The sequence below is a fragment of the Gymnodraco acuticeps genome, unplaced genomic scaffold (genome assembly GCF_902827175.1).
Source record: "Gymnodraco acuticeps unplaced genomic scaffold, fGymAcu1.1, whole genome shotgun sequence".
Classification (NCBI taxonomy): Eukaryota; Metazoa; Chordata; class Actinopteri; order Perciformes; family Bathydraconidae; genus Gymnodraco; species Gymnodraco acuticeps.
The window spans coordinates 892,741-916,414 of NW_022990021.1; the positions used below are offsets into that span (position 1 = coordinate 892,741).

At 40.2% G+C, this 23,674-nt stretch overlaps 1 protein-coding gene across 1 annotated transcript in view; it reads left to right on the forward strand.

Moving 5' to 3' along the window:
• Positions 1-18,475, forward strand: part of pou6f2 (POU class 6 homeobox 2) — a 62,035-nt gene extending 43,560 nt beyond the window's left edge. Inside the window, exons 5-9 of the mRNA XM_034214162.1 lie at positions 1,490-1,630; positions 6,252-6,461; positions 8,162-8,315; positions 11,469-11,637; positions 15,714-18,475. Coding sequence (XP_034070053.1) covers positions 1,490-1,630; positions 6,252-6,461; positions 8,162-8,315; positions 11,469-11,637; positions 15,714-16,221 — 1,182 coding nt within the window. The 3' untranslated portion in view covers positions 16,222-18,475. The remainder of the gene's footprint in view (positions 1-1,489; positions 1,631-6,251; positions 6,462-8,161; positions 8,316-11,468; positions 11,638-15,713) is intronic.
• Positions 18,476-23,674: the final 5,199 nt, after the last annotated feature.

Sequence of the window (23,674 nt, forward strand, 5' to 3'; positions counted from 1 at the left end):
ATCTTTCACACACAAAACATATATAATATTATTTCTTTAGTTTGGGCTTATATATTATCCCATAGGTATATGTTTGAGAGCATACTATTAAAGGTTACAGCTTGCTCTGTGATCCTGTTACTCCTGCATGTAGAGTCAGAATCAGTTTTGTGCTTCTCTAACATTTGAGGTTTTCGAAGGACATCCGCTGGACACATAAAAGACAATCTTGCGATTATCGAGGAAAAACTGGATGACTTTCAGACGACGGGAGACAATATCAATCACGGCCAATTTGAGGCCACCTACATGAAATATGATTTCATAAGACAAATGCAGTGTCATTCTTAATGTGCTTAACCTTTACTGTCAATGAAAAAGTATTGATCGCTCCGTGGCATTTTTTCATCATTTGATTTCAGAAAGTGTAATAATATATGGTGGTGGGGTAAGATAAAAGATAAATGGCAACTGAATGATTTCAGACGAACAAAGCTGAATTCCCTGCAGAGTACAGACAGTGTGGAAACATTGATGCTTTCATCCAAACAATCCCTTTTTCAGAGCATTTTATGTAATGACAAATAAATCACATGCAATGTTATTTAAAAAAAAAACCTTTACATAAGCTCTTCTTTTCATTTCAGCCTTTTTGTTTGAATATGTTTCTAACTAGTATTAGCAGCAGGGAACAGACAGCCTGCTTCCAAGCACTGTTTCTATTATTCCTCTATTCTGTTGAGTAATTGGGAGGTATCCTATCTCTTCTTAGTCTTTGATCTACTTACTCTACCTAATAAGACTTTGCTCTGCTGCACTACAACCAAATCAGCAGTGCATTTTCAGCCCGCTAATAAGTGGTTAGCTTGATTTATATGGGTAATCTCGCCGATGTGGCTTGGCTCTACAACCTGTCCCCAATACAGGGAACCTCCTTTCACAACCGCAGGCCAGACCAGATGAGTCCATTACATCTGGGGTAAAGACGGTCTCTCTAACCCTCCTCTCCTTCAGAAGGAACAGTGTGCCATTGCATTATGAAGCACGAGGAATTAGTCGAAGCGTATTGAAAGCGCTGGCGATACAGTGATGCATGGCCACACTGCCTGGCTCTATTGTGAAAGCGGGGAGCAGTTGGGCCGATGCTGCGGGTGGAGAGGCTCGGCTCGGCCCGTGGGAGCCCCGGGGGCCAGAGGAAGCACTTAGAGTGGTAAAATGGCCACTTATTCACAACCTCCCTCCCGTTCTCACTGCTCCTCCCTACCCTCAAGCCTCCCACTGGGTTCAGGAGCACAGGCCTCTGCAAACTGTATGATGGACTGCATAGCCCACTCTATTGGACTATACAGGCCTCACTGCAGTTAGCCTATTCTGGCCATGGCAACAACAAAGACCCCCCCCCATCGAGCCCTCCTGAACCTCCTTTTCTTTTTAGGAATTTGCAATTAACATCTGGACAGTTGCATAAACAGATGCAGTTCTGAAATATGGTTTCTCTGCTCTTTACCAGCTGAACCCATTGGCCAGCCAGGTGGCGGTAGCGGCGGCAGCAGCAGCCATGGGATCCATGGCCGGGTCTCAAGTGTTTGGCAACGCCCTGTCAAACCTGCAAGGAGCCACCGGACAGCTGGTCACCAACGCACAAGGACAGGTGAGTGCTAATTAATGGACGCTAAAATGCAAAAAGAATTATCTTGTATACACACACCTTATTAGACACTAGGGTTTTGTGGTTTGCACTTGGTAACAGATCTGTAAGAGATATTACTGGACCATCTATCATGTACAAATGTGCAGCTCCAAATAAAACATTTGTATAGTATTTCTGATCTTTCCACATTGATCTCCAGTGTGTTGTCTTGAATCTGTTTGTCACTACACTCTAGTAGCCAGTCCACCATATATTAAGCTTTTTGGGAATAAACAAAGCCCTTCTTTCTGTTATCCGCATGCGCCTGTCGCAGTAAAACGCTGACCTTGTCATATTTACAGGGTGGCTGCAGAATTGTTCCATCAGTAGCCAGAGGCTTGAACGATGATGCTTGTCATTGCGGGACCCTATCTAATGAATCATCTTATCACAGGTGCACAAGGCACGTATTAAAGGAAAATTGTATGGACAATGTGCCCTTTCATGCCACTCTTGTGTTATGTACCTTAACCCCTGTTTCAAGTCTTAACGCTTGCACTGTCCTTAATGTAAATGTAACACAAACGTGATTTCTCTACAAAAAAACGGTTCATTTTTAATTATTTAACTTAGCCTTCTTGTATTAGGTTTCAGTACCACCCGTGTTAGGTGTTCTCAGTGTGCGAGCGCTTGATGCTAAATGTCGCTAATGAGACAGTATGGACTTCCCTGGCTCACAAGGTGCCTGGAGCACTGGGGACAGATCACTGTGGATACGGACTTGATGGGATGCTCTGTGCTTTTGTAGTGTCTAGGCGGCTGACAGTCCCTGACATAATCAGGTCACAGAGACGGTCAAAGCCGTGGGCTACAGCCTTTGCTCCCCTCCTCATTATTCCACAGCATTATTCAGACGGAGGGCTCTGAAACATGCACTTCCATATCAGAAGGTCCACACACCCCACCCCCAAACACTGAGGAGATTATACAGGCTAATACGTACCTCAAACAGGCCAGGAGGTCCAGCAAACACACTCTGAGAACTTATGTCAGCAAAGAAAAGCTACAAAACCGGAGGCAGTGGAGCAGCTTTTATCTCATTTGAGGTTTTTGCTAACCAGAGAACTGCTTTTATACATTAGTCGCCATTCTTGAATTTATAACACGGTATACCGTCTTTGACCTACTAATTTCCTCTACAATTCTGTCAAAGAAAAAACCTTTTCATAAGCGAGGACTCAGGGACCTTGAAAAGTGCCGCGTTTGATAGACGTTTGGAGTTCAATATGTTTTTAAACCTTAATTATATTGGCCCGAGCCTCTTTATTCTCCAAGGAGAATCAATGAGGCTCTTTCATCCTCGCCACCTCTGCAACAGTGATTAAGGCTGTGGATAAAAGCCACAATATTTTTAAGTCACTCATTTCTGAATTTTTTCTTCTCCTTTGTTCAGTAAAAATTCTCACTTTGCCTGCCGCCTTAAAATGGCAGTAAAACTGTTGGGTAATGAGGACATTAAGGGCTGTTTCATTTAGCGGAGCGTAAATCCAAAAAGGTGTAAAAACCACTGAAGAGGTTTGTGTGTGTCTTATCCCAGTTTGCTAAACCCTGGCTCCATAGCTCTGTGTACGGAAACCCTCTCCCTCCTGAATTTGGGCTATCCATCCCTTTAACTCCCAGCATTCCTAGCCTTTGGGGTGAGGTCTTTGGCCCCTAATACTAAGAGAACATCAGGTAAGGAACACATGCACAGTCAACCTGCCAAGCTAGTGTGCCCTTTGTATTGATGGAAGCCTCCCATCTTTAGGTCAAGTGGAACTGCTATTGTTAGGCTACAACTATTGATTATTACTAGGAACAATTATTCCGTTGACCCTCTAAAAGGTTCTAAAGTGCATATTTAGTTTGAACAAAACTCTGAAAAACAAATATATATTACATAAATATCTAAATATCAAATAAACACAGAACAGCAGCAGATTAGTTTCTTTGAGCTGCTACAAACTGTTAGACGTTGTTGTCGGATAAATAAACAACTCATCATTGCTGCAGTAATCTACTGAATCTGCATCTTGTCAGGTATTTGAGAAAATAAAATGCAGACTTGTACACCCTTGAGAAAATACCCTTCCCAGGAAATGTCTTCTGTCTAGTGTACCATTTTAAATCTGCTTTTTAGCCTCTGATTTGCTCTGACTGTTGGTTTTTTGGACATGTGTGTTGACACAAGTCCAAACTCTCCAAACATTTTCTCTCTCGGTCTCAATTCGCCGCTTGAACAGTGGAGGAGAGAGAATGGGCAGAGATATTGCCTGGCGACCATGGCTAAAGACACAGATTGCCCTGGCTGGAGAGATGAGATGACATTTCTGTGGAAACAAAGAGCAGCATAATCTTAATGAGTTCTGCTGGGTGGAGAGAGGCACAATACTCACAAGCCATTCGAAGTGGAGCGGGGAAGCCAAATAAAGGAGAACAAACTGAAAGATAACTGAGGACAGAGGCCTGGCAGGGACTGAGAGAAGGTCCTGAAAGCTGCCTATTTATGAAATAGTGGTGAAATGGAAATGATTGTATGGCTCCATCAAATATGGGCTTTTTGAACAGAGAGTGAAGTACCTGCTGGTTGATTTGGTGTACTGTGCAACCTTCTTAAGAGGAGCAAAACATGAGGAATTGATAGCAAGACCTCATATGTTCAACATTAAAATGAAGATTTAAACAGAATAGGAGTGTAACATAAGGTTTCAAAACATAAGCATGGAGGCATAAATGATCATGTATAGTTGTGAGGTGATGTTTTATATTTTTTGGCAATACTTATTTAGATACCTTAGTTTGCAGAATATGAACATGTTGCCAAACTGCCTTCTGCACCAGTGTTAAATGAGGAACTTTGTCTAAAAATAAAAATAAGTAAAAAAACATCTTTGACATTTCTGTTGAAGAATGAATAACCTGAGGATCCGACCAATCCATTTGACCAAACATAGATTATCTTGTATTATAAACTATACTTTTCTAAATGCTCTGTACACCTCAACATTGAATGTAATACTTACCATAAGAAAAGTAAAATAATAAAGTATTCTATATTGTATATAGTCTGTCTATAAATTAGCACTGCTTCAAGAACTTTACTCTTCCAGCTTGAGCTATCTGTGAGGCACTGCCATGAAACATCTGCCTGAGATACTCAGATGGAGAAGCATTGCATGGTGGGACAGGGACGAGAGCTAAGCTGTCAGTTGCCTGCTCTTTTATTATGCTTATAGAACAACCACTTAGTCCAATGACGATGAATAATTGAGCGGAACAAGTTCCCTGCCACAGTGGCATGCAAAGCGGGATCAGTGGGACTCCGGAGACAAGAGCGTCAGGCAGTGCAATAAAATATGCTAAGTGATAGGAGAGCATTACAGCGAATTTGTAAAGCCGGCGCGGAGAGAGAGATAAATTATCTCTCCCTTAATGCGAAGCAACGTAAGCAAATGAGCCGTGGCCATGGATGAATTACAGATTGTCGGCCCACCTTTCCCTCACTGATCCCTCCCTATTATGTCAAGGAGAGAGGGGGGGAGGCAGAGGAGCACCAGGCGCTGAAACACATCAGTGTTACCGGCTAATGCAACAGGGAAGCTTCTTGTTGAGATAGTTCTGTGCTGAGGTGTAGTAGCTTGCACTTAAAGAGTCAAAGACAGTCCAATTTGTTTGCAAAAGTAGCCCAGTTGCCAAATAACAGAATTTGGAATGATGGGCGTCTCATCCATGCTGAGTTGCTCTCTGGTGTAATGAGGCTTGGTGGAGGAGCGGTGTCAGCGGGGGGGACAGGGCGACGGCTGCTCAGAACCAGTCCCCAGATGACATTAACCTTCATCATGGTGAAGAGGCGCTAAGTCCCCCCTAAAGCTCCACTCTCGGCCACACTCTGGCTGCTCTGAGAGCTAAAACGCTGCAGTGACACTCTGCCGCCCCCTTTGATCTGCCCTTCCTGATTACAGCCACAGAGGAGAGGAAAGCATGGACTGGAGGGGGTGAAGTGCCCCTGGGACCCTGAGAGTTGAATTAGAAACACAGGGTCCTGTCTCACTCTCCGATGCTCCTCTTCTCTCCCTCTTATTGTTTCTTTCTTCCCACTTCTGTGTGTGTGTGTGTGAGAGAGGGTGGTTTCTGTCTCTCTGCAGCCTCACTCCTTCTCACCAGAGACTGACAAAGACACTTAAGCAAAAACACACTTAGACACACACAGTCACACATACGCACAGTCTTGGCCATGTGATGGATAATACAGTCAGTGGTGTGCACCATCACACACAAAGGTATTCAGCGCTGACCTTTGCAGTGCGCTCCCAGCAGTCTGTGCCGGCTTCACTTGGTGTAAAAGCACCTCAGTGACAGATCATCAGCACACACTTGGGCATGTTTGTCTCTCAAAATGTAAAAGAATATTCTGATTAACCTCGTCATAACACAGTGCGATGACCGTCTCATGCTTTGTCTCTGATCACTCGCAAAGAGGCCAGAAAGACTCACAGCGAGAGACATCATTAAGACTGATATCTCCAGTAGCGTTTACCCTCTCTGCTCCATTTTCTTTTTTAACTGCCCGGCTGATTTTGTGTCCTCTCTACCCCCTTTGTAGATAATTGGAACAATCCCACTGATGCCCAACTCTGCAGGACCCTCCAGCCAATCAGGGGGTGGCAACCCAGCACTGCAAGTACAGCCAATTACACCTCAGCTTCTGACCAACGCTCAAGGCCAGATCATCGCCACGGTGATCGGCAATCAGATCCTGCCTGTCATCAACACCCAGGGAATCACGCTGTCACCAATCAAGCCTGGACAGCAGGTAACACACACACACACACACACACACACACACACACACACACAGAGGAAGATAGAGGAGCTTATTATACACTTAAACTGATGTTTCAACATTGATCAAGAGCTGGCTTTAAAACTGTTGAATGAGCAACACCTAGTGGAGTCACACCAGAGCTCTGTTTATTCATCAAAGTACATTTCCCAGCACTGCTAGTCAGGTCTGCTTTATGCTAAACACCTCGGTTCTTTATTGCTTCAACTCCCATAACACTTATTTGCATCATTCCACTCGGAAAATTGAAGCTTTTGGTGCACAATGTGTGTGTCTGTGTGCACATTTGGAAAGCACTTGTCAGACAACCTTTCAGACTCTGCGCCCCTGTAGAGCCCAAAAAAACAAAGACACACTTTTCAGCACCCCACTTAAAACTCAAACACTAGTGTTCTCCACCTCTCCCTCCTCCTCTCCGTCTCAATCACTCTCCAACCTTGTGTTTTGTCCTCTCTGACCTGAACAAGAAGTCTTTTTGTTTTTGATTTAAAGGAAGACGCGACAAAACAGACTTCTTTTGTTTCTTTTTGTAGAAGTTTAAACTGTTAAATGTAGAAACTCTGAAACGACTTCTTCTGAGAACTTAAAGATCTATACAGTGTTCAATTGCGGAGTCAGATGCATTCACACGACAATGAAGATGTTATTGACTTGATAATGACGATGTCAGCGCAGAATTACAGGGTAAAAGTTCACATTGAATGCCCGTGTAATGCAGAATGGATGAACTCTCCGCAGATGGACGCCTAATTGTGGCTCGCCAAACCCCAGATCATACTCTTGAATGAATTATTGCATTCGTAATAATGTTTATGCTTTTGTCTCCACTTCAAAGCCCGCATGTACACATTGTTCCTCGGGCATAATTTACGGTTGTCAGAGCCGGCAGTCTAGAATATTTCCAGTGAAGCTAGATAATTCTCCGAGCCTGTCAACAGTCCTGACAGTGTGTGCATCGCTGTTGACACCTCCCACCATCCAAACAAACACATGCCAGGGAGAAAATAATTAATAGCAAAGAAGGAGAAGGGGAGCCGGCCTAGCTTACGGCGGAGACAGCTTTTCGCTTTAAAAGTGAAGACGTACCATCTTGATCTTGTAAAAGCTATTCAATTGTGCATAAAACATGAAAATACATCGTTTTCTCGCCATCTGAGCACGTAGCTTGTGGATCATGAATTATGTTTGATATGGGAACTGCTGTGTCCACATGTTTATCTTTCACATTCAGGCTGCCATTATTAGCATCCTCGCAGGTCTGATGACGAGAGAGATACTCTAATTGTCATGAGCAGTTTTCTTTTTTTATATAACAAAGTTGATTTCTGCAGAGAAGCGTTTGTACCCGAGTTGACTCACAGTCTCCTGCAATAGTAAACTACTGCTGTAGTCTATTGAGCACACTATTGACGCCATGTTTTAATACCGCAGGCAGTAATTAACATGAATTCATCATCAGTAACAAGGTGAATCTCATTATAGTCAGCTCCTAAGTGGCTAATTGAATAGCTGTTGATTAGATGTAGTATTATAGCCTAATCACCATAATGACATGATTACTATAAATGATGATTATTGTGATGATGTGGGTCAAGGGATAATGGATCATTCTCTGTACTGCATGCTGTCAATATATTAAATCAGCTGTGTGTGTGTGTGTGTGTGTCCAGATGCCTCAGGCTCAGCAGGGTCAGACAGGCCCTGTATCGTCTCAGCCCAACCTGCTCCACATGCCCCACAGACAGAGTCCTCTCCACCAGGCCTCTTCCTCCTCCTCCACCTCCTCCTCTTCCTCGGCTCTCAGCGTGGGGCAGCTGGTCAGCAGTAAGTGTCCGACACAGCTAAACACAACATGCCTTCAAATATATGGAGCAAAGAGCCCTTCTCTGTTCTCACTGTCTCCTGTGTTGTATTATATGGCAGTGCATACATGTTAAAGGGTTGGGTCAAATTACAATGAATCATATTATCTCACATCTCTCTAGAAATGCTCAGCCAAGCAGCCACAGGAAAAGAAAAACATTTCTCAAACAGCTGGGCAATAGCTTAATTTGCAATACTTCTGTAGGGTCAATTTATTGATGGTTTTGGTGTTTTCTGACCAATTTGAAAATATATATAAAGTGATCAGACAACGTTTCAAATCAGGTTACATTTTTGTTGGTGCCTAAAACGATCGTGGCTGTCATTTCCAGAATATTCTTTAAACATTTGATCGGAAATAGGTTCAAATATTCTTACGGCCGTAGCTGCTTATTATTTTTCTTTAAAGGAAATAAGACTTAACTTAATGAAATGAAATCTTGATAACAATGGGAATTATTATTTGGTTATATTTAAAAACCTATGACAATCAAATACAGACAGAACTGGCATGACAACATGGACAGTTTTGCGATGCACATACCTCCATGAAATTGTTTTATTAATGAATGCTTTATACTGAATAAAAAGCCATTATGATACTGGTGATTGTTGGATTATTCTTAAGTAAAAGGGATTTTAGAAATCATTTTCAATAAGCTATTTTTGACACAGTACCACCTCTGAAATTCAAATGACCCACAGTGAACTCAGGTGAGGGCAACATCTCAAAACGTTGTCAACGACAGCGGAAAAAACTCTGAATGCTAGATACCAGAGATAAGAAGAAAAAAGAATGTTGTATTCTTACCCCTGTCCCTTTGGCCGCTCTGAACATTACGCTCTGTGTGGACAGCTTTTGACTGATCCCCGCCTTCTACCATTGTTTTATTTTTTCCTGCCTGTCAATCCTTTGGTTTATTAGTCAATCCAAAGTGGCGTGTGTTATGTTTAATGAACATAAGTTTCACTCTGCCTTAGCTTGGGCCTTTGGCAGAGCCTTATAAATCACTGGGCCACAGCCTGTCAGCAGGCGGCTATTGCTTTTAAAAACTCCGTTTTATTCAGATAAATTTCATTTGTCAGAGTCGATTCCCCTAAACCCCATGTAAACTCATTTCAAAGGCAGCTACACTACCACTGAATTTAATAAAAAAACAAGTCTCTATTGATCAACTCGTTGTAGACACCGTCTTTAGTTTGTGTTTACTCGTAGCATATATATCTTATAAACCATTATCGAGACTGCTACAAAAATCATTGTGGCTCTGTTCTGCCCTAAATAGAATAAATGCTTTATGCTGAGTACGAGCCATATCACTTCCCCTCAATATCATTTACAGCAAACATCCACAAAAGAAAATCCCATGACAGAATCAGAGACGTCTTCTGAGGAGAGAAGATGAAATGTCATTTCATTCGCCGGCCACAAACAAAGTGCCAGAAACAGATTAAAAAGCTGAGAATGTCTGCTTCTGTTATTTAAATATAATAAGATGGGGAAATGTCAATCAGAAAGAAGAATGTCAGCATTTTTTTCTGCCTTAACATTGTTTTTATTTTAATTTTTTCTTTATATATTGAGCCAGAGAAGCTGTTTTATAGCAACACCAATTTACCATTCCTTTCCTACCTGATCTGATCGCAGTGTGTATGTCATATCAGAAATGCTTATTTATACCAGTTGCGATTGCAAAACTCACGTATAAATACCAACTCTAAAAAAGCTCTTAAATAGCATGTGTTGCCAAATAGGAGAGCATTTTTAATTCACTTTTTCTGGGGTCTTAACTACGCACTTCATCATCATTTAGTCTCATTCAGGCTGTCAATAAACATTTAAACAAATAAAAGGCGAGTTTTTCCCCTTTTGTGAAAACAGACGGAGACAAAGGCATATAATAACATGAGTCCTGCTTGCAATTTAAAAGTTTTACTCGTAATACTTGTGTTTTACTTTACAGATACATTGATTGTTTAAGTTGTTATTGTCCTGTTTAAATTATAAAGCTAATAGTGTGTTAACGCTGTGAAGAAGAGCAGCTTTTAAACGCCCAGAAATTGATCGTTTCAATCGTTTTTTTAAATATGTCCTTTCAAAAATGTTATTTGCTTCTCTGTTTGAAAGCTTTACCTCTCTATTCATTATCGCAAAACAGATTAGAAAGCTTAAATCATGTTTGTGTTGGTGACTTCATGTCTAAAGACAAATATCCCGAGGTTAGACCAGTTGCTCTGGAGCGCCATTAGTCTCCCGGAGCACAGAGTGAATAGACTCTGCTGGGAATGATGAAGAGACGCTCATCAATGTGGAGATGATGGGAGCCGAAGCTGTGAGTGCTCATCCCTCCCCTCTAGTCGTCTGCGAGCCTCCAGTCCCTCATCTTCCAAGTGTTCACACGTCTGGAGCACGCCGCATACGCTACACGTCACTTATGAGGCACAACGAGATGGCAGCCCCATAGATTTTTGCTTAAATACGCTTGGAGGATTCCTTTAATAATTCATTGATAATGACCAAGATGAATAATTCAGAGGCACAAACTTTGCTTTAGTAAGCAGGATGCCGGGGCACCTGACATTGATGTACAATGTAATCACTTTCTATTAGCAGGGAAATTCTTCAAAATGCTCCAGTGAAGTTTTTTCAGATGTGCTCCAATGTGGAGATTCGCAAACAGCATTTCTTTTGAGTTGTGCACGAGGCTGGCCGGCCTGAACTGACTTCCCACCGGGTCAGAGAGTCTTTATACACTCATGAATGTTTATTTCAGACGGCTACCTTTAGGATGTGTTTTCATACAGACACAGAGACATTAGAAAAATACCTCTTAAGATCTATTGAATTATATTTGTCCGTGGGCTTTTGTATGTGTGTATAAAGATTTACAATTGCAAGTCAAAGCTATAAACAGCCTGCATTCACACATAAATGAATGTATTTATCCCACAGTATTTGCTTAAAGCACAAGGGCAGAGAGAAATAAAAAGATCTGACCCAGAGCTAGCTGGTTTAAAGACACTCACGATCATATATTTCTGAATGTTTGCTTCATTCAGTCTGAGGAAATGAGCGACAGAGGGCTAACAAATGAGATGTGTTTTGTGTTGCAGACCCGCAGACCGCCCCCAGCGAGGTGGACGGGGTCAACCTGGAGGAGATCCGTGAATTCGCCAAAGCATTCAAGATCCGCCGCCTGTCCCTGGGCCTGACTCAGACTCAGGTGGGTCAGGCGCTGAGCGCGGCCGAGGGTCCGGCGTACAGCCAGTCTGCCATCTGCAGGTAAGAGCAGCCAGGGAGGAACATAAACGCTTCATCATTCCTGATCAATATGTCCTAATTCTGTCAAATGAAACCAGATAAAAGTCTCACTGAACTGCCTGGTTTTCATCTATTTTTCATCTCGTGTTTTAACAGACATTACTAAGATATTAAAATACATAATTGACTATCACCACCCTGACAAACGAAGCTCTCATGCCTGTACTTAGCCGTCTTCCCGTTCCCCTCGCTGACATGACAGCAGCGCGTTACTTATGCAAAATACATACACAAGTATTACACGAAGCACTTAGAGCATTTAATAATTACTAAGGCCTGACGCCGGCTGCTCGTCTGAACATGAGAGAGCTTGACGGCAATGATCTGTTAATAAGATTGCCATGTTTTACCGCTGCCACCAGGACAGTTTAGTCCTAAATGCGGCATTATATATTCATGAGACTATCAGACAATCAGTGTTTCATCCCTACTGTTTTTCCACATGACTAACATTTAGCATGAAGACACCAAATGAGCCACATTTCCCTTTCAAGTCAGAATAATTTAACTACATCATGCTCAAATAATACTCTTTAAATGTCAAAAAAGTGTCAAATGAATTAAAAAGTCCACCGATTAAAGTCAAATGTCTTTTCTAAGATCCAAACAAAGTATAAATATGTATATGACAACTTTTCTTTGCCAAAAACACAATAACATAACACAAGTGTAGCCTGTGTTGCATCCGTTTTTTGAGAACTCCCCCTAGTTTTTCAGGTCTTATTCCTGTATTCATTTGAATGTCCCAGTGCATGTGCTTTCCTGATGACCTGTACTGTTAATCTGACAAGGCACTGCCATGCCCTTTTAAAAATGTCATCACATCAACATCAAACACCCGATAAAATGTGAAACTGTACAGGGGCCGGGGTTCTTATGAGGCCCAGCCATCTCTGACTAATGTTTAAAGTCTTGAAATCACACATGAAATATTTACAGCCAGGCATAATTCAAATATTTATAACATACATTAAAAGCCATTAGCTTCAAAAATAAACACTCAGTGGGCTGTTATTCATGCCGTTAAGACCAGACCATTTTTTTGTTTGTATGACATTGGACATGACATGGTGATGTTTTAAGTAGAGGCCGAACTTCACATGCTTTAGTTTAGTTAACATCAACACAGACATGAAGTTTGAGCGGGACGTAGCTCTGGGGCTTTGAACCAGACAGAGAACAGACACTGACAGATGCCTCCATCTTGTCTCCTTTCATTGCTCACTGTGTTTCCAAGCTCTTTATTAGTTTATCTAAACAGGCACAGACATTACACGAGGGCATCATCAAACCAATGATAGCCACTGTGCTCTCCTCTGGTTACAATGTGCTTTGTTCAGGCTAAAATGGATATACACTGTACACGTGTTCAAAATGGCCTTCAATGCAGCATTTCAAACTCTTTGATGGTTTCCTCATGATTACATCTTCCAAACTAAAAAGTCCCAGCTTAAATAAACATGAGCAGAATATTAACTAAATAATCGACCAATAAATATAAACACAGTAGACGGTACAGTAAGCTCACTGATATGAATCTGTTGAATATGGAAATCTACTTATATCATAAGGGCAGATTCTCTTTCTATTTTGTTTTATATTGCATGATCAATTCCTAAAAAAGCAAAACCTTTTTTAATAAATACTTTTGATTGTACAAAAGAAGCCAAAACGTTATACTCTACGTGAAGTTGCCTCCCAAGAACAGTGCCTAACAACATTTAAATGGGCTAATAGTGTGCTAACCCTCCTAATAGTTGGGTTAATTCTAATAAATCTGTATAACATATAGATTTATATATTTTTATCAATGTATCATGAATATATCAATATATCACATGTTTGACTCCAGACACTGCTCTTTAATTACTTTTACAATTCCAACAATGGTCTATAACAACCAGAGATACTAAAAGGTTAAATACCAAAGTATAAACAGTGCGGCATCTCTGAAAGAATGAAACATATATTTTCCTCTCTGAAGGTTTGACAGGATGACAGGGAAGTAAAACAGGTGATACAATGTATTACACAATAATAGATAATAGTATTTATTGTAACTGTTTGTCGAGGTAAATTCTCCTCAGATTTTAGCCCTCATGTAACCTCGTATCCGTCTCAACGACTTTAAACCCGGAGGCAGACTGAAACTCAACATACAGGTACTTTTAAAAAGAGAGGCTGGAGGTGCATTCAGGGCCACTTCTCCCTCGTGCTGATGCACTAGAGGAGGGAGTGCATACCCCAGCCGAGCGGCTCTCAACTCATTTTAGTCTCTGCGGTTCCTGTTGATCCATGAAATGTCCTGTCTCTGGTGACTCCTCATATTTACTAATGTATTCCCTGCAGTACGCAGCCTCCTCTCTCCACTGTTTAGGACGAGGTTATAAATAATACCGCCTGTCGACAAGGAGGAATGCAGCGGCGAGGTGTAGAAGCAGAGCAACTTCATGCACGCATGGTCATCGCTGCCTCTCTGGTGTTGTCTGCAGCAGCTCACCTCCCATTAAAAACATCTTGTGTGCATTGTTTGTTCCTCAGAGAGCAGATCTCAGAGCTGCCGTCAGTCCAGAAGCTGCTTTCCTAAAAGCATTCACACACGTCACACTCGTGTTTGTCCCAGAAACACTTTCAGTTAACTCATGTGCGCTTATTTATTGAAAAATGCTCGGAAATCTGAGTTTAAAAAGCAGCTTTCGTATGAATTTAAATCCTCCTCTTTTATATTAGATTTTGCTTCAATGTAATTCTATTTTTTATTTTGGAAACCTCACATAGATTGTTTTTGAAAGAACGACCTGAGGGTGCATCATGTCACGAGTTGACAAGGTCCCTGGTTTCAGTCCAGCTGGGGACCTTTGGTACATGTCAGCCCTCCTCTCTCCTTAATATTGTCTGATAGCAAATAGAGTTTAAAATGTGCAAATATACATGATCACACAACACAAACATCTCTCTTAAGAAATGGTTGAATCTGTCATTGATTCAATGATTACTTGATCTTTTTAGCATTCATATCCTTCTCCCCATGTTTCCTGTTGCTTTGTCAAAAGACAAAATGTCCATAAAACAAACAACAAACGTCAACGGAAACCTCTCCAGTCCGATCAGTCAGCATCACTTCAACTTGGAAGCATTGTTGGCTCCACACTGTAAATGATAAAAGACCCCTGCCAAACATTACAGACATGTAATAACTGTCAGGGTGGTGTTCATGTATGAACTAAAACCATGAATACAAAATAGTTCAATTTAAAGTCAGAGCGCTCCTATCTAATAACCACATTTAAAGGATCCTCATCAAAAATGTGTGCTGTTGGTTCACAAACAAATAATGCCATCTTAAAGAAAACTGAAAAAGATCCTTTTGCTGTCAAATAAAACACCATTAGGATGTTTTCCTATCACAGGCTGGCAGTGTTTCTATAAAAGCCTCATTCTGCAGTCTTACGGTGACTCTAAAATGCGGAGTGTTTGTGAAGTCAGAATTACGCGGGCCGCAAAGTTGCAGGAACTTCCAGGATTAGAGTGTGCAAATGTATTAAATATAAAATGAGACGTTGAGAAGGAAAGAAAGTTTGAAAAATGTATTAAATGTACATTTTGATTAATAATTCAAGCGCTTTTGGTAAATAAATCATGGTGCCATATTTAACTGCATGCATTAGTGGATTTTTGTTTTTTTATCCCCTGAGGGAAAGAAATGGGATATTTGGGAGTAATTCCTATTTTTGTTTATTTAACAGCATTTTGAAGCATAGTAGTTAAATATAATGCTTTTGGTTCAACTGGACCTGATTTTAGTCTTTGGAAATATCTCTTTGTTCCATTTTTTGGACAGAGGCCAAGCCCTCTTCAGAGAATTAACAAACTGCTGGCATCAGTCACCTGCAGCTGCTGCAGCTGAGGGGTTTCCAGGGGCAGAATACAGGGGTTTGGCTCGGATGTGTACCTGGATGTTAGTCTCTTGGTCTAAAAGGCAGGCAGCTTATCCCTTGTTCTGGCAAGTAAGATTCTTTTTTCTCAATTCTCCCCAGACACACCATCCTGAGAAGCCACTTTTTCCTACCACAGGAAGCCCAAGAGAACACATTAGGTAGCAGTCTGACAGGCAAACTGAACCCTGGCCTTTTATATCCTGCCAGGTTTGAGAAGTTGGACATCACCCCTAAAAGCGCCCAGAAGATTAAGCCCGTTCTGGAGCGCTGGATGGCCGAGGCTGAAGCCCGCCACCGGTCCGGCATGCAGAACCTGACTGAGTTTATCGGCAGCGAGCCTTCCAAAAAACGCAAGCGGAGGACCTCTTTCACCCCGCAGGCGCTCGAGATCCTCAACAGCCACTTTGAGAAGAACACACACCCCTCCGGACAGGAAATGACGGAAATAGCCGAGAAGCTGAACTATGACCGGGAGGTGGTGCGGGTCTGGTTCTGCAACAAGAGACAAGCTTTAAAAAACACGGTAAAGCGTTTGAAAGGTCCGGAGCTGGGCCCGGCCGGAGCCATGGACCCGCTGTCCGACTCTCTAGAGGAGCTGCCCAAATGAACCACAGTTTAACAGTGGAGGGGAAGAGAGGCAGCCATTAATAACCAGAGGGATGAACTCATCTTGAACCGAACAATGTTACAGAGTCACCTGGACGGACAGTGATGAGTTTGCAAACAAAAACTATGTGTTGTCAGTGTGATTACCACAGCTATGTAAATGACCTTGGCGAAACCAAAAACAAGAAAAAAAGAGATTAATATCTGAGAATTATGTAAAAACATACGGTGTGCTGTTTCAAAGAGTTTTAGATTCTGGCCGTACAGACCAGACTATCGCCCACATTTTGGTTCCCACCAGGAGGGATTTAGTAAAGAGATCATACCAAATCAAAACACTATTTACCAAAGTCTGTTGCATCTGAGTACTAAGAATAATTTTGTAATGTAAATGTGCTCTAAATTTCTACATTTGTACTGGCAAATCTAAGCTATATGTGTGAGGTTGGGTATACATTTTATCTTTGTCTCGCTTACTTTTTTCTTCATTGTTTGTATGTAAATATCTGAAAAAAAAAAAAAATGCTGTCATCCAAGTGAAACCACTCTGATAAACGTTCTCTTTTTGGACAAAAAGAAAATGCTGTTGAACAGTTGCATTATGATGTTGTTTGCCTTTGTGTTTCATCTGCAAATATTTTTCAGTCACAGTGTAACTTTGTACAACTTTTACAGGTATTTATTAATAATCTCAGAGTGTTTCAGAGGACAGACAGTCAAATAAGGACTTTCAGATGATGATGATGAAGGGTTTCAGTGTCTGTCAAGTCTGCTGTTTTGAGCTACTGTGTCATTCTGTTGCCAAAGCCTGATAGCCAAAGAACATGTTAGCTCAAGGACTGGTGAAGATTTTACCTTTTTATTTTCTGTTTCACACGGCTTTCTAGTTTCTAGTTTAACACTACCATCTCAAGCAGCTTTAAAAACATCCACACATCTGCGTCTGCATGCTTCATGTAGGATTTGTCTCAGATCAGTTTCACCTGGCAATCCAGGATTAACATTACCTGCTTTTTTCTTACCTCACTGAAAATAACATTCTTTATTAACATTATAAAGACTTTATAATGCCCTTAAACTAAATGAACATGTGTGGTTGAAGCCTGTTTGTCGCCACTGACCAAACTACTGAGCTCATTCCAGTTCAAATGTTTTATAACCTCAACAACAACAAAATGTTCCTTTGTGTTCTGCATCGCTGTCAGCTTAGTGAAGTTTTACAATCAACTATTTTAATGGGGAAATGTTTTTTAAATGGTTAATTTTGACAGATTATGCTAAAATGTCCCTTGATGTGTTTATTGTTTTTGATTCCAGTCGATTGTGTCTCCAAACTGTTCATTTAACGTGTTTTTAAATGTCAATATTCCCATCCATACAAATATGTCGCTCTCTCGAAAGCCCCTCACAGGAAAAGCCAAAAAAACAAACAAGAGGTGAATGTTGAGAATAAGTGTCACATGTCAGAACGAGTGAACTTAATTTGAAGCGAGGCGAAATTTGATGCAATTTATTCAGAATCATGTGTCTGCTCGATATCTGTCCCTCTATGTCACATTGGTTATCTTCAGTGCTGCGTTCTTCTTCTCTGCCTGGAAAACACGCACGCAAACACACTGTCAGAAAACACATGACATGTTTTTAAAGATACAAAGCAACTATTGACTCAAGTATTTCAACTACATTTCCATCTTTTGATTGTGATTCCACCTTTACGTTGCGTCCATCTTCCATTCAGGCAAGTCTTTGGCCAAGAAACTCCACATCTGCACCCACCCACTCAAAAGAAATCTGAGACATTCTATCTGCAGGTAGAATATGGATCTTTTCCGAGGCTTGTCAATAAAGCTGTAACCAAAATAAAAAAAAGAAGTTGACTTCTCAATGCTGGACCAAAGCTCTATAGTTATGCACATTGTACAGAGAAATAGATTCATGATGTTGACAATCTTTTAAAAAAACTGAGATAAAAGAATTGTACAGACGTTCATCCAAGGTTTACCTCAGTACTGTTCTTGTGAGAATCATACAAACGCCATGAAGCATCAGCAGGTCAGAAAAGACAGACTCTGCACTGTGTGTGTCGATGTTCACCTCCAACGTGTTTTATTTATTTATTATTATGTGACACATGATTGTTTTATTTTTGTGAAGTGGTTTCCTGAGCCACACGTGACTCTCCGTTATTTCTTTTCTATCTTATTTGCATTATGTTTCATTTGTTGTGCCGTCCCCTCTCAGTCCCCACAGACCTGTAGCCCCCCCCCCCCCCCTCGTAGAGGAACAAAGGAGATTACAGTGTTGTTGCTCTGGATTAGGATGATTTTTAAATCACCATTAAATGCTTTTGTGACATTTTACTAACACAAACAAAGTGGTTTGCCGTTTTGTTAATAGTGGAAGAACTCGAAACCAAAGCTGAAGAGCCCGCAGAGGTCGGTTTTCATTTTTTTATGGACTGAAAACTGTACTTAATCTATAGAGCAATATCTGTTTGGTCAGTTAAGCAGCACTTTGTGTATTTCCAAAAAAAGAAAAAAGCTTCAAGTCTGTCACATTGATTTGTACCATAATTAGTAATAAACAATTGTTTGACATGAATTGTGTGTCCTGTTTTCAGTGGAGTTATTCTTTAAGATAGAGTCTGCCCTATATATGCCATTAGAATGTATTATAAATATAATTATTCTATAACAAAATATTCCATAAGAAATATATGTACATTTGTCACAGACACAGATAATTTTTTTGTTTTTTTTCTATTTATTTGATGATTTGTTTCCTTGCTGTAATGCTTCATTGCAAAAAGAATTGACAGATACACTGAAAAAACTACTTTTTCTACTTTAATTAAATGTATTATGTCAACAGACTTCACATAACTAAACTGTATTAGGTTAGTTGAAAGCAAAAATATCAAGTTTAAATAAAAATAGTAGGTTCAACTTAATATTTTGCTTTCAGCTAACTTAATATAGTTATACTAAATGTGTTGACATAATACATTCAATTAAAGTCAACACCTCAGTTCTTTCAGTGTCATATAGTCGGATACACTAAAAGAACTGTACTTTTCTTACTTTAATTAAATGTATTATGTCAACAGATTTCAAATAACTGTATTAAGTTAGTTCAGGTTCTACTAACTTAGTTCTAGGTTCAACTTAATATTATTGCTTTCATCTAACCTAATACAGTAATGGGACATTTGTTGACATAATACATTTAATTAAAGTCAACGTTTCAGTTGTTTCAGTGTATCTGACTATCTATCTATCTACACTGAAAAAATGTAAACGTTGACTTTAATGTAATGTATTGTGTTAACAAATGTCACATAACTGTATAGGTTAGTTGAAAGCAATACTATTAAGATAGATAGATAGATAGGTAGATAGGTAGATAGATAGGTAGATAGATAGATAGATAGATAGGTAGATAGATAGATAGATAGATAGATAGATAGATAGGTAGATATATAGATAGATAGATAGATAGGTAGATAGATAGATGGATAAAAGGATAGAAGGGATCAGATAGATGTAACACATGTACCTCTTGCAGAGTTCAAAGATTTCAGTAACATACAAATATTCCATAAACATGACTTTTCTTTTCATCTTCATCTTTTTCAACTCCACACATAAACACGATGAAAAATAAAAGATATGTCAAATAAAAAACAAACTTTCTCCGAGAGGTCATGGTCATCTTCAATCCTCCTGCACGCACCTCGCTGTTTCTCTTACCCCGTGTACGAGCTGACTATCCGGAGTGTTTAATGAGAGGAGGGGGCTACAAAAGGAGCCCTCCATACAATATTTAGCCTGGCTATTTATTTAGATTTCCTCTGGGTCAGGAGAGAAGAATACTTGTCAGGTTTGCTTCTCATCAAAGCTTAATGTGTTTGCCTCACCAAATAACAACAAGACAAGTGTAAAGAAGGAGAGAAATATATAAATAAACGGGGAGAGAGCTCTTTTGAAACTAAACTCAAAAGTTTGATACGGCTTCCCTGTCCGCGATGCCTTTGAAAAACGGGCAGGCTGCTGAAAAAGAAAGTAGTAAATAAATAAATAATAATAATAAAAAGCACAGACAACATACATTATTAACATTAGACTGAAAACTGATGTTCAAGATGCTTTCTCGTCTTCCTTTCAGCCCCCCCCCCCCATTCATTTCGAGATGTATTTGTGAGTGGTGATGGCTGCACTCCTCTCACTTATTTGATGTTCTTTTGTTTTTCCACGCGCGTCATTTTCCTTGTGTTTCCCATTAACTATATAATTGTGCAGATGCAGCGCCTGACCCATATCTGTTTTCTCAAACTGTTTGTATTCTGCCGCTGATAAAAGTTTACTTTCTATCCTCTGTCTGCGGCATTTTCTGTTTGAATGAAGAGGAACAGGAACAGGATTATTACTGGAGGAAGTGTCAGAGTTTGAGCTTCGCATCAATCATCGTTAGACGTCAATCTGATCAGATGTTCCGAAAGTTCTTACTTGTTTTAAAGTTTTATAGCATCCTATCAAAAACTACCATAAATAAAACATGAAAATAGTATCCTGTTCCTAAAAAGCTTCTTTTTTTTTAAAGCCTCTTCCAACTTTTACCTAGAAAATTGAACAAAATCACAGCAGGCGGCGAATGCTCCAGACTTCAGATTGATAGGGGGGCAAAAGTTAGGGTCATTTAATTAATTGTTCGCTTCAGAATGAATGAATACAGTATATTAGCGCAATATAAATTGAAAAAAGGCATTTAAACTTAAACTAGACAATATAGTAGGGCCTCAAGATGTAAGGATTTTAGCTCAATTGCGCTTTAGATGAATTTACTACAGTAAAATGATCAAAAAGGCCTACTTTTCCTGACTAGATCCGGCTATAAATGCTGTGTGAGAAACTGTTCCACACTATTCAAGTGTCCTCATGATAAAACATTAAATAAACAAATTATGTTTGAACTCTTGATTTGGATCAGGGAAACCCAAACAAAAACCTTTAAAGTGCAGAAATCTCAGCAGGAAGAACGCATATGCAAAAAGCCAACACTAATAAGGTTAATAGAAAATGAAGTATTCTATTCAAAACATAAAATGTGATTTCAGGCTTTGCAGAGATCTAAGAGCAGTACAGTAGTTTGAGGATTCACGCAGAGCCTTTGTTGTGAGATGTTTTTTCTAAAGAGTAATCCAGTAAAGAGGAGTTTTGACCTCTGAGTCTTATTGTTACTTTCTGGACTTACAGTAGGAAAGATCTCCTCCATCTCTCTTCTTATATATTCCTCTCGAATCAAAGTGAAGTCTGCAGCCCGACTTGTTGCCATGAAACATACCTGTTCAATCTGGAATTGTCCCGACTGTGGAGAGGGAGGTAGAAATATTATGACATGTCTGCGCTCCAAATGGATTATGTTTCAATATCAGTCAGGACGTGGCGGCAGAGGGGGGGGGGGGGGGGGGGGGGGGGGTTAGTGGTGTTGGATGCAGATGCTTTTAAATTGCTGCCTTTGTTTTCCATCAGGCATGAAGCATCCCCTTCCCTTATCTCCCAGCAGACACCGGGCTGATGTTCTGGGTAAATGAACTGTCGGAGTATCCCTCACCCTCCTTCTTGTTTTCACTTCCTGCCTCAAGGTTGAGATGTTGGTACACCCGAGCCGCTCAGGCGTCTCCCACTTTGCACACCCTGATGCCTCTGGGGGGGGGGCAATTACCAATCATCATGCAATCGGGGTCGGCCATGCATATGATCCCCTTTTGCTTTCACTCTTGTTCCTGTTTTTCTTTTTTCTGCATTATTAGCAATGACACGCTGAGGAATTTACAGGTGGAGGAGATAATAGGCCGGTTTTTACAGAGACACCTGTCCAGCTGATTGTCCGTTTTACTCTCCTGCAGCTCACTCTCTCAATGCCTGTGAGGTCTCTGTTTGCAGCACTCTGCTTAGTGTTCCGGGGGGGGGTAAATAGCGCTGCATGGATCTAGTGTCTCCTGAAAGTCTCAAGAAAACACAGGGAGGCCGTTACAGATGTTGATGCACACCTGCTTACCACCTATTCCACTTTATATTGAATACATTCATCAAAGAACTCTACCCAAGTATACTTGTGTTTAATTTGAGTATTTCCATGTTCTACTAATTTATACTTCTACTCCACTGCAGCTTTCTTAAACCTCCCAATTCAGATTTTTTTTTAAATTAGATAATTCATCTTCAATATGTTATGCAATTTAGTGATATCATTGGGAAAGTGTGGACAATGTTCCAAGACTTACACTGTTGGAATCATTCAGTCTTCTTCAGACACATTCCTCTTTTAATTGGTGGTTTAATTTACACCACGATATGTTTGGAAGAGATTCATCAATAAAGTTTTAAAAAGATATACACTTTATCTATCAAGAATAAGTCACATTGTCAAAAACATTCCATGAGAAGCGCTAAAAAATAATGTATTCCAACTTTATGGGCAACATCATACTAAGTGATATGGGTTTAATTAGACTTTATAACGTCAGGACACTTCAGGACGCTATGGGACCTGTATAATGAAGTGTTACAAAAATTGCAAAAACTCAACCAATTACAAAAGTAAAATGTCACTCGTATGCATTAGCAAAGACAAACGTATAGTACATCTCTGGAAAAAATCAAGAGACCATTCCAAATGTTTCTTAAATCTCAATATGTATGGCAGCCATTTCATCCCAGTGTCTGTTGAACTCCAACACAGAGAAATGTTGTCATTAGTTTATAGAATAACGTTTTTTCCCAAACTTTAAAACCTATCCATGCAGGACTTTAACTTGAAATAGTGTATTATTATAGTGTGGTATTTGATAAGGATACTTATTCACTCTACATTTCTATACAGTTGAAGAGAAACTAATACCATGGATTTTCCTTTTGTCTAAAATTCACGTCAGGCGTGCACATCCTGAATGAGTTTCTTCTGAATGCAGTGATAGTCAAAATCACAAGGACATCACAGCAGCAGTTTGAACTCCATCACATTTGTGTCTTTAAATACTGTCAATCAGTGGCGGCTGGCCCATAGGGGCGCTAGGGGCGCCGCCCCACCTCTTCCCACATTCAAAAAAAAAATAAAAAATTTAAAATTAAAAAATATATATATATATATTTTATATTTTTATTTTTAATGAACAAGGTAAATATCATACAATTGGTATCAGTCAAATGTATAATCTACGATAAAATCTCGTTTAAAATTGTGTTACGATGTCTAAAGTTACTGATAAGTCACATGTTTCCTGCCTGGCCTTGACCATGGCATTAGTTTATCATTACCGGGCGGAGCCCCCGAGACAAACAGCAGCAACCAGCACGTTGCAAAAGTCTCAATAGTAAACTGTGCCGCCGAAACATAATTTCAGCCAATCAGCGGCGTCAAATATTTTGGTCACGAGGGCGCTCACGTTGGCGCCC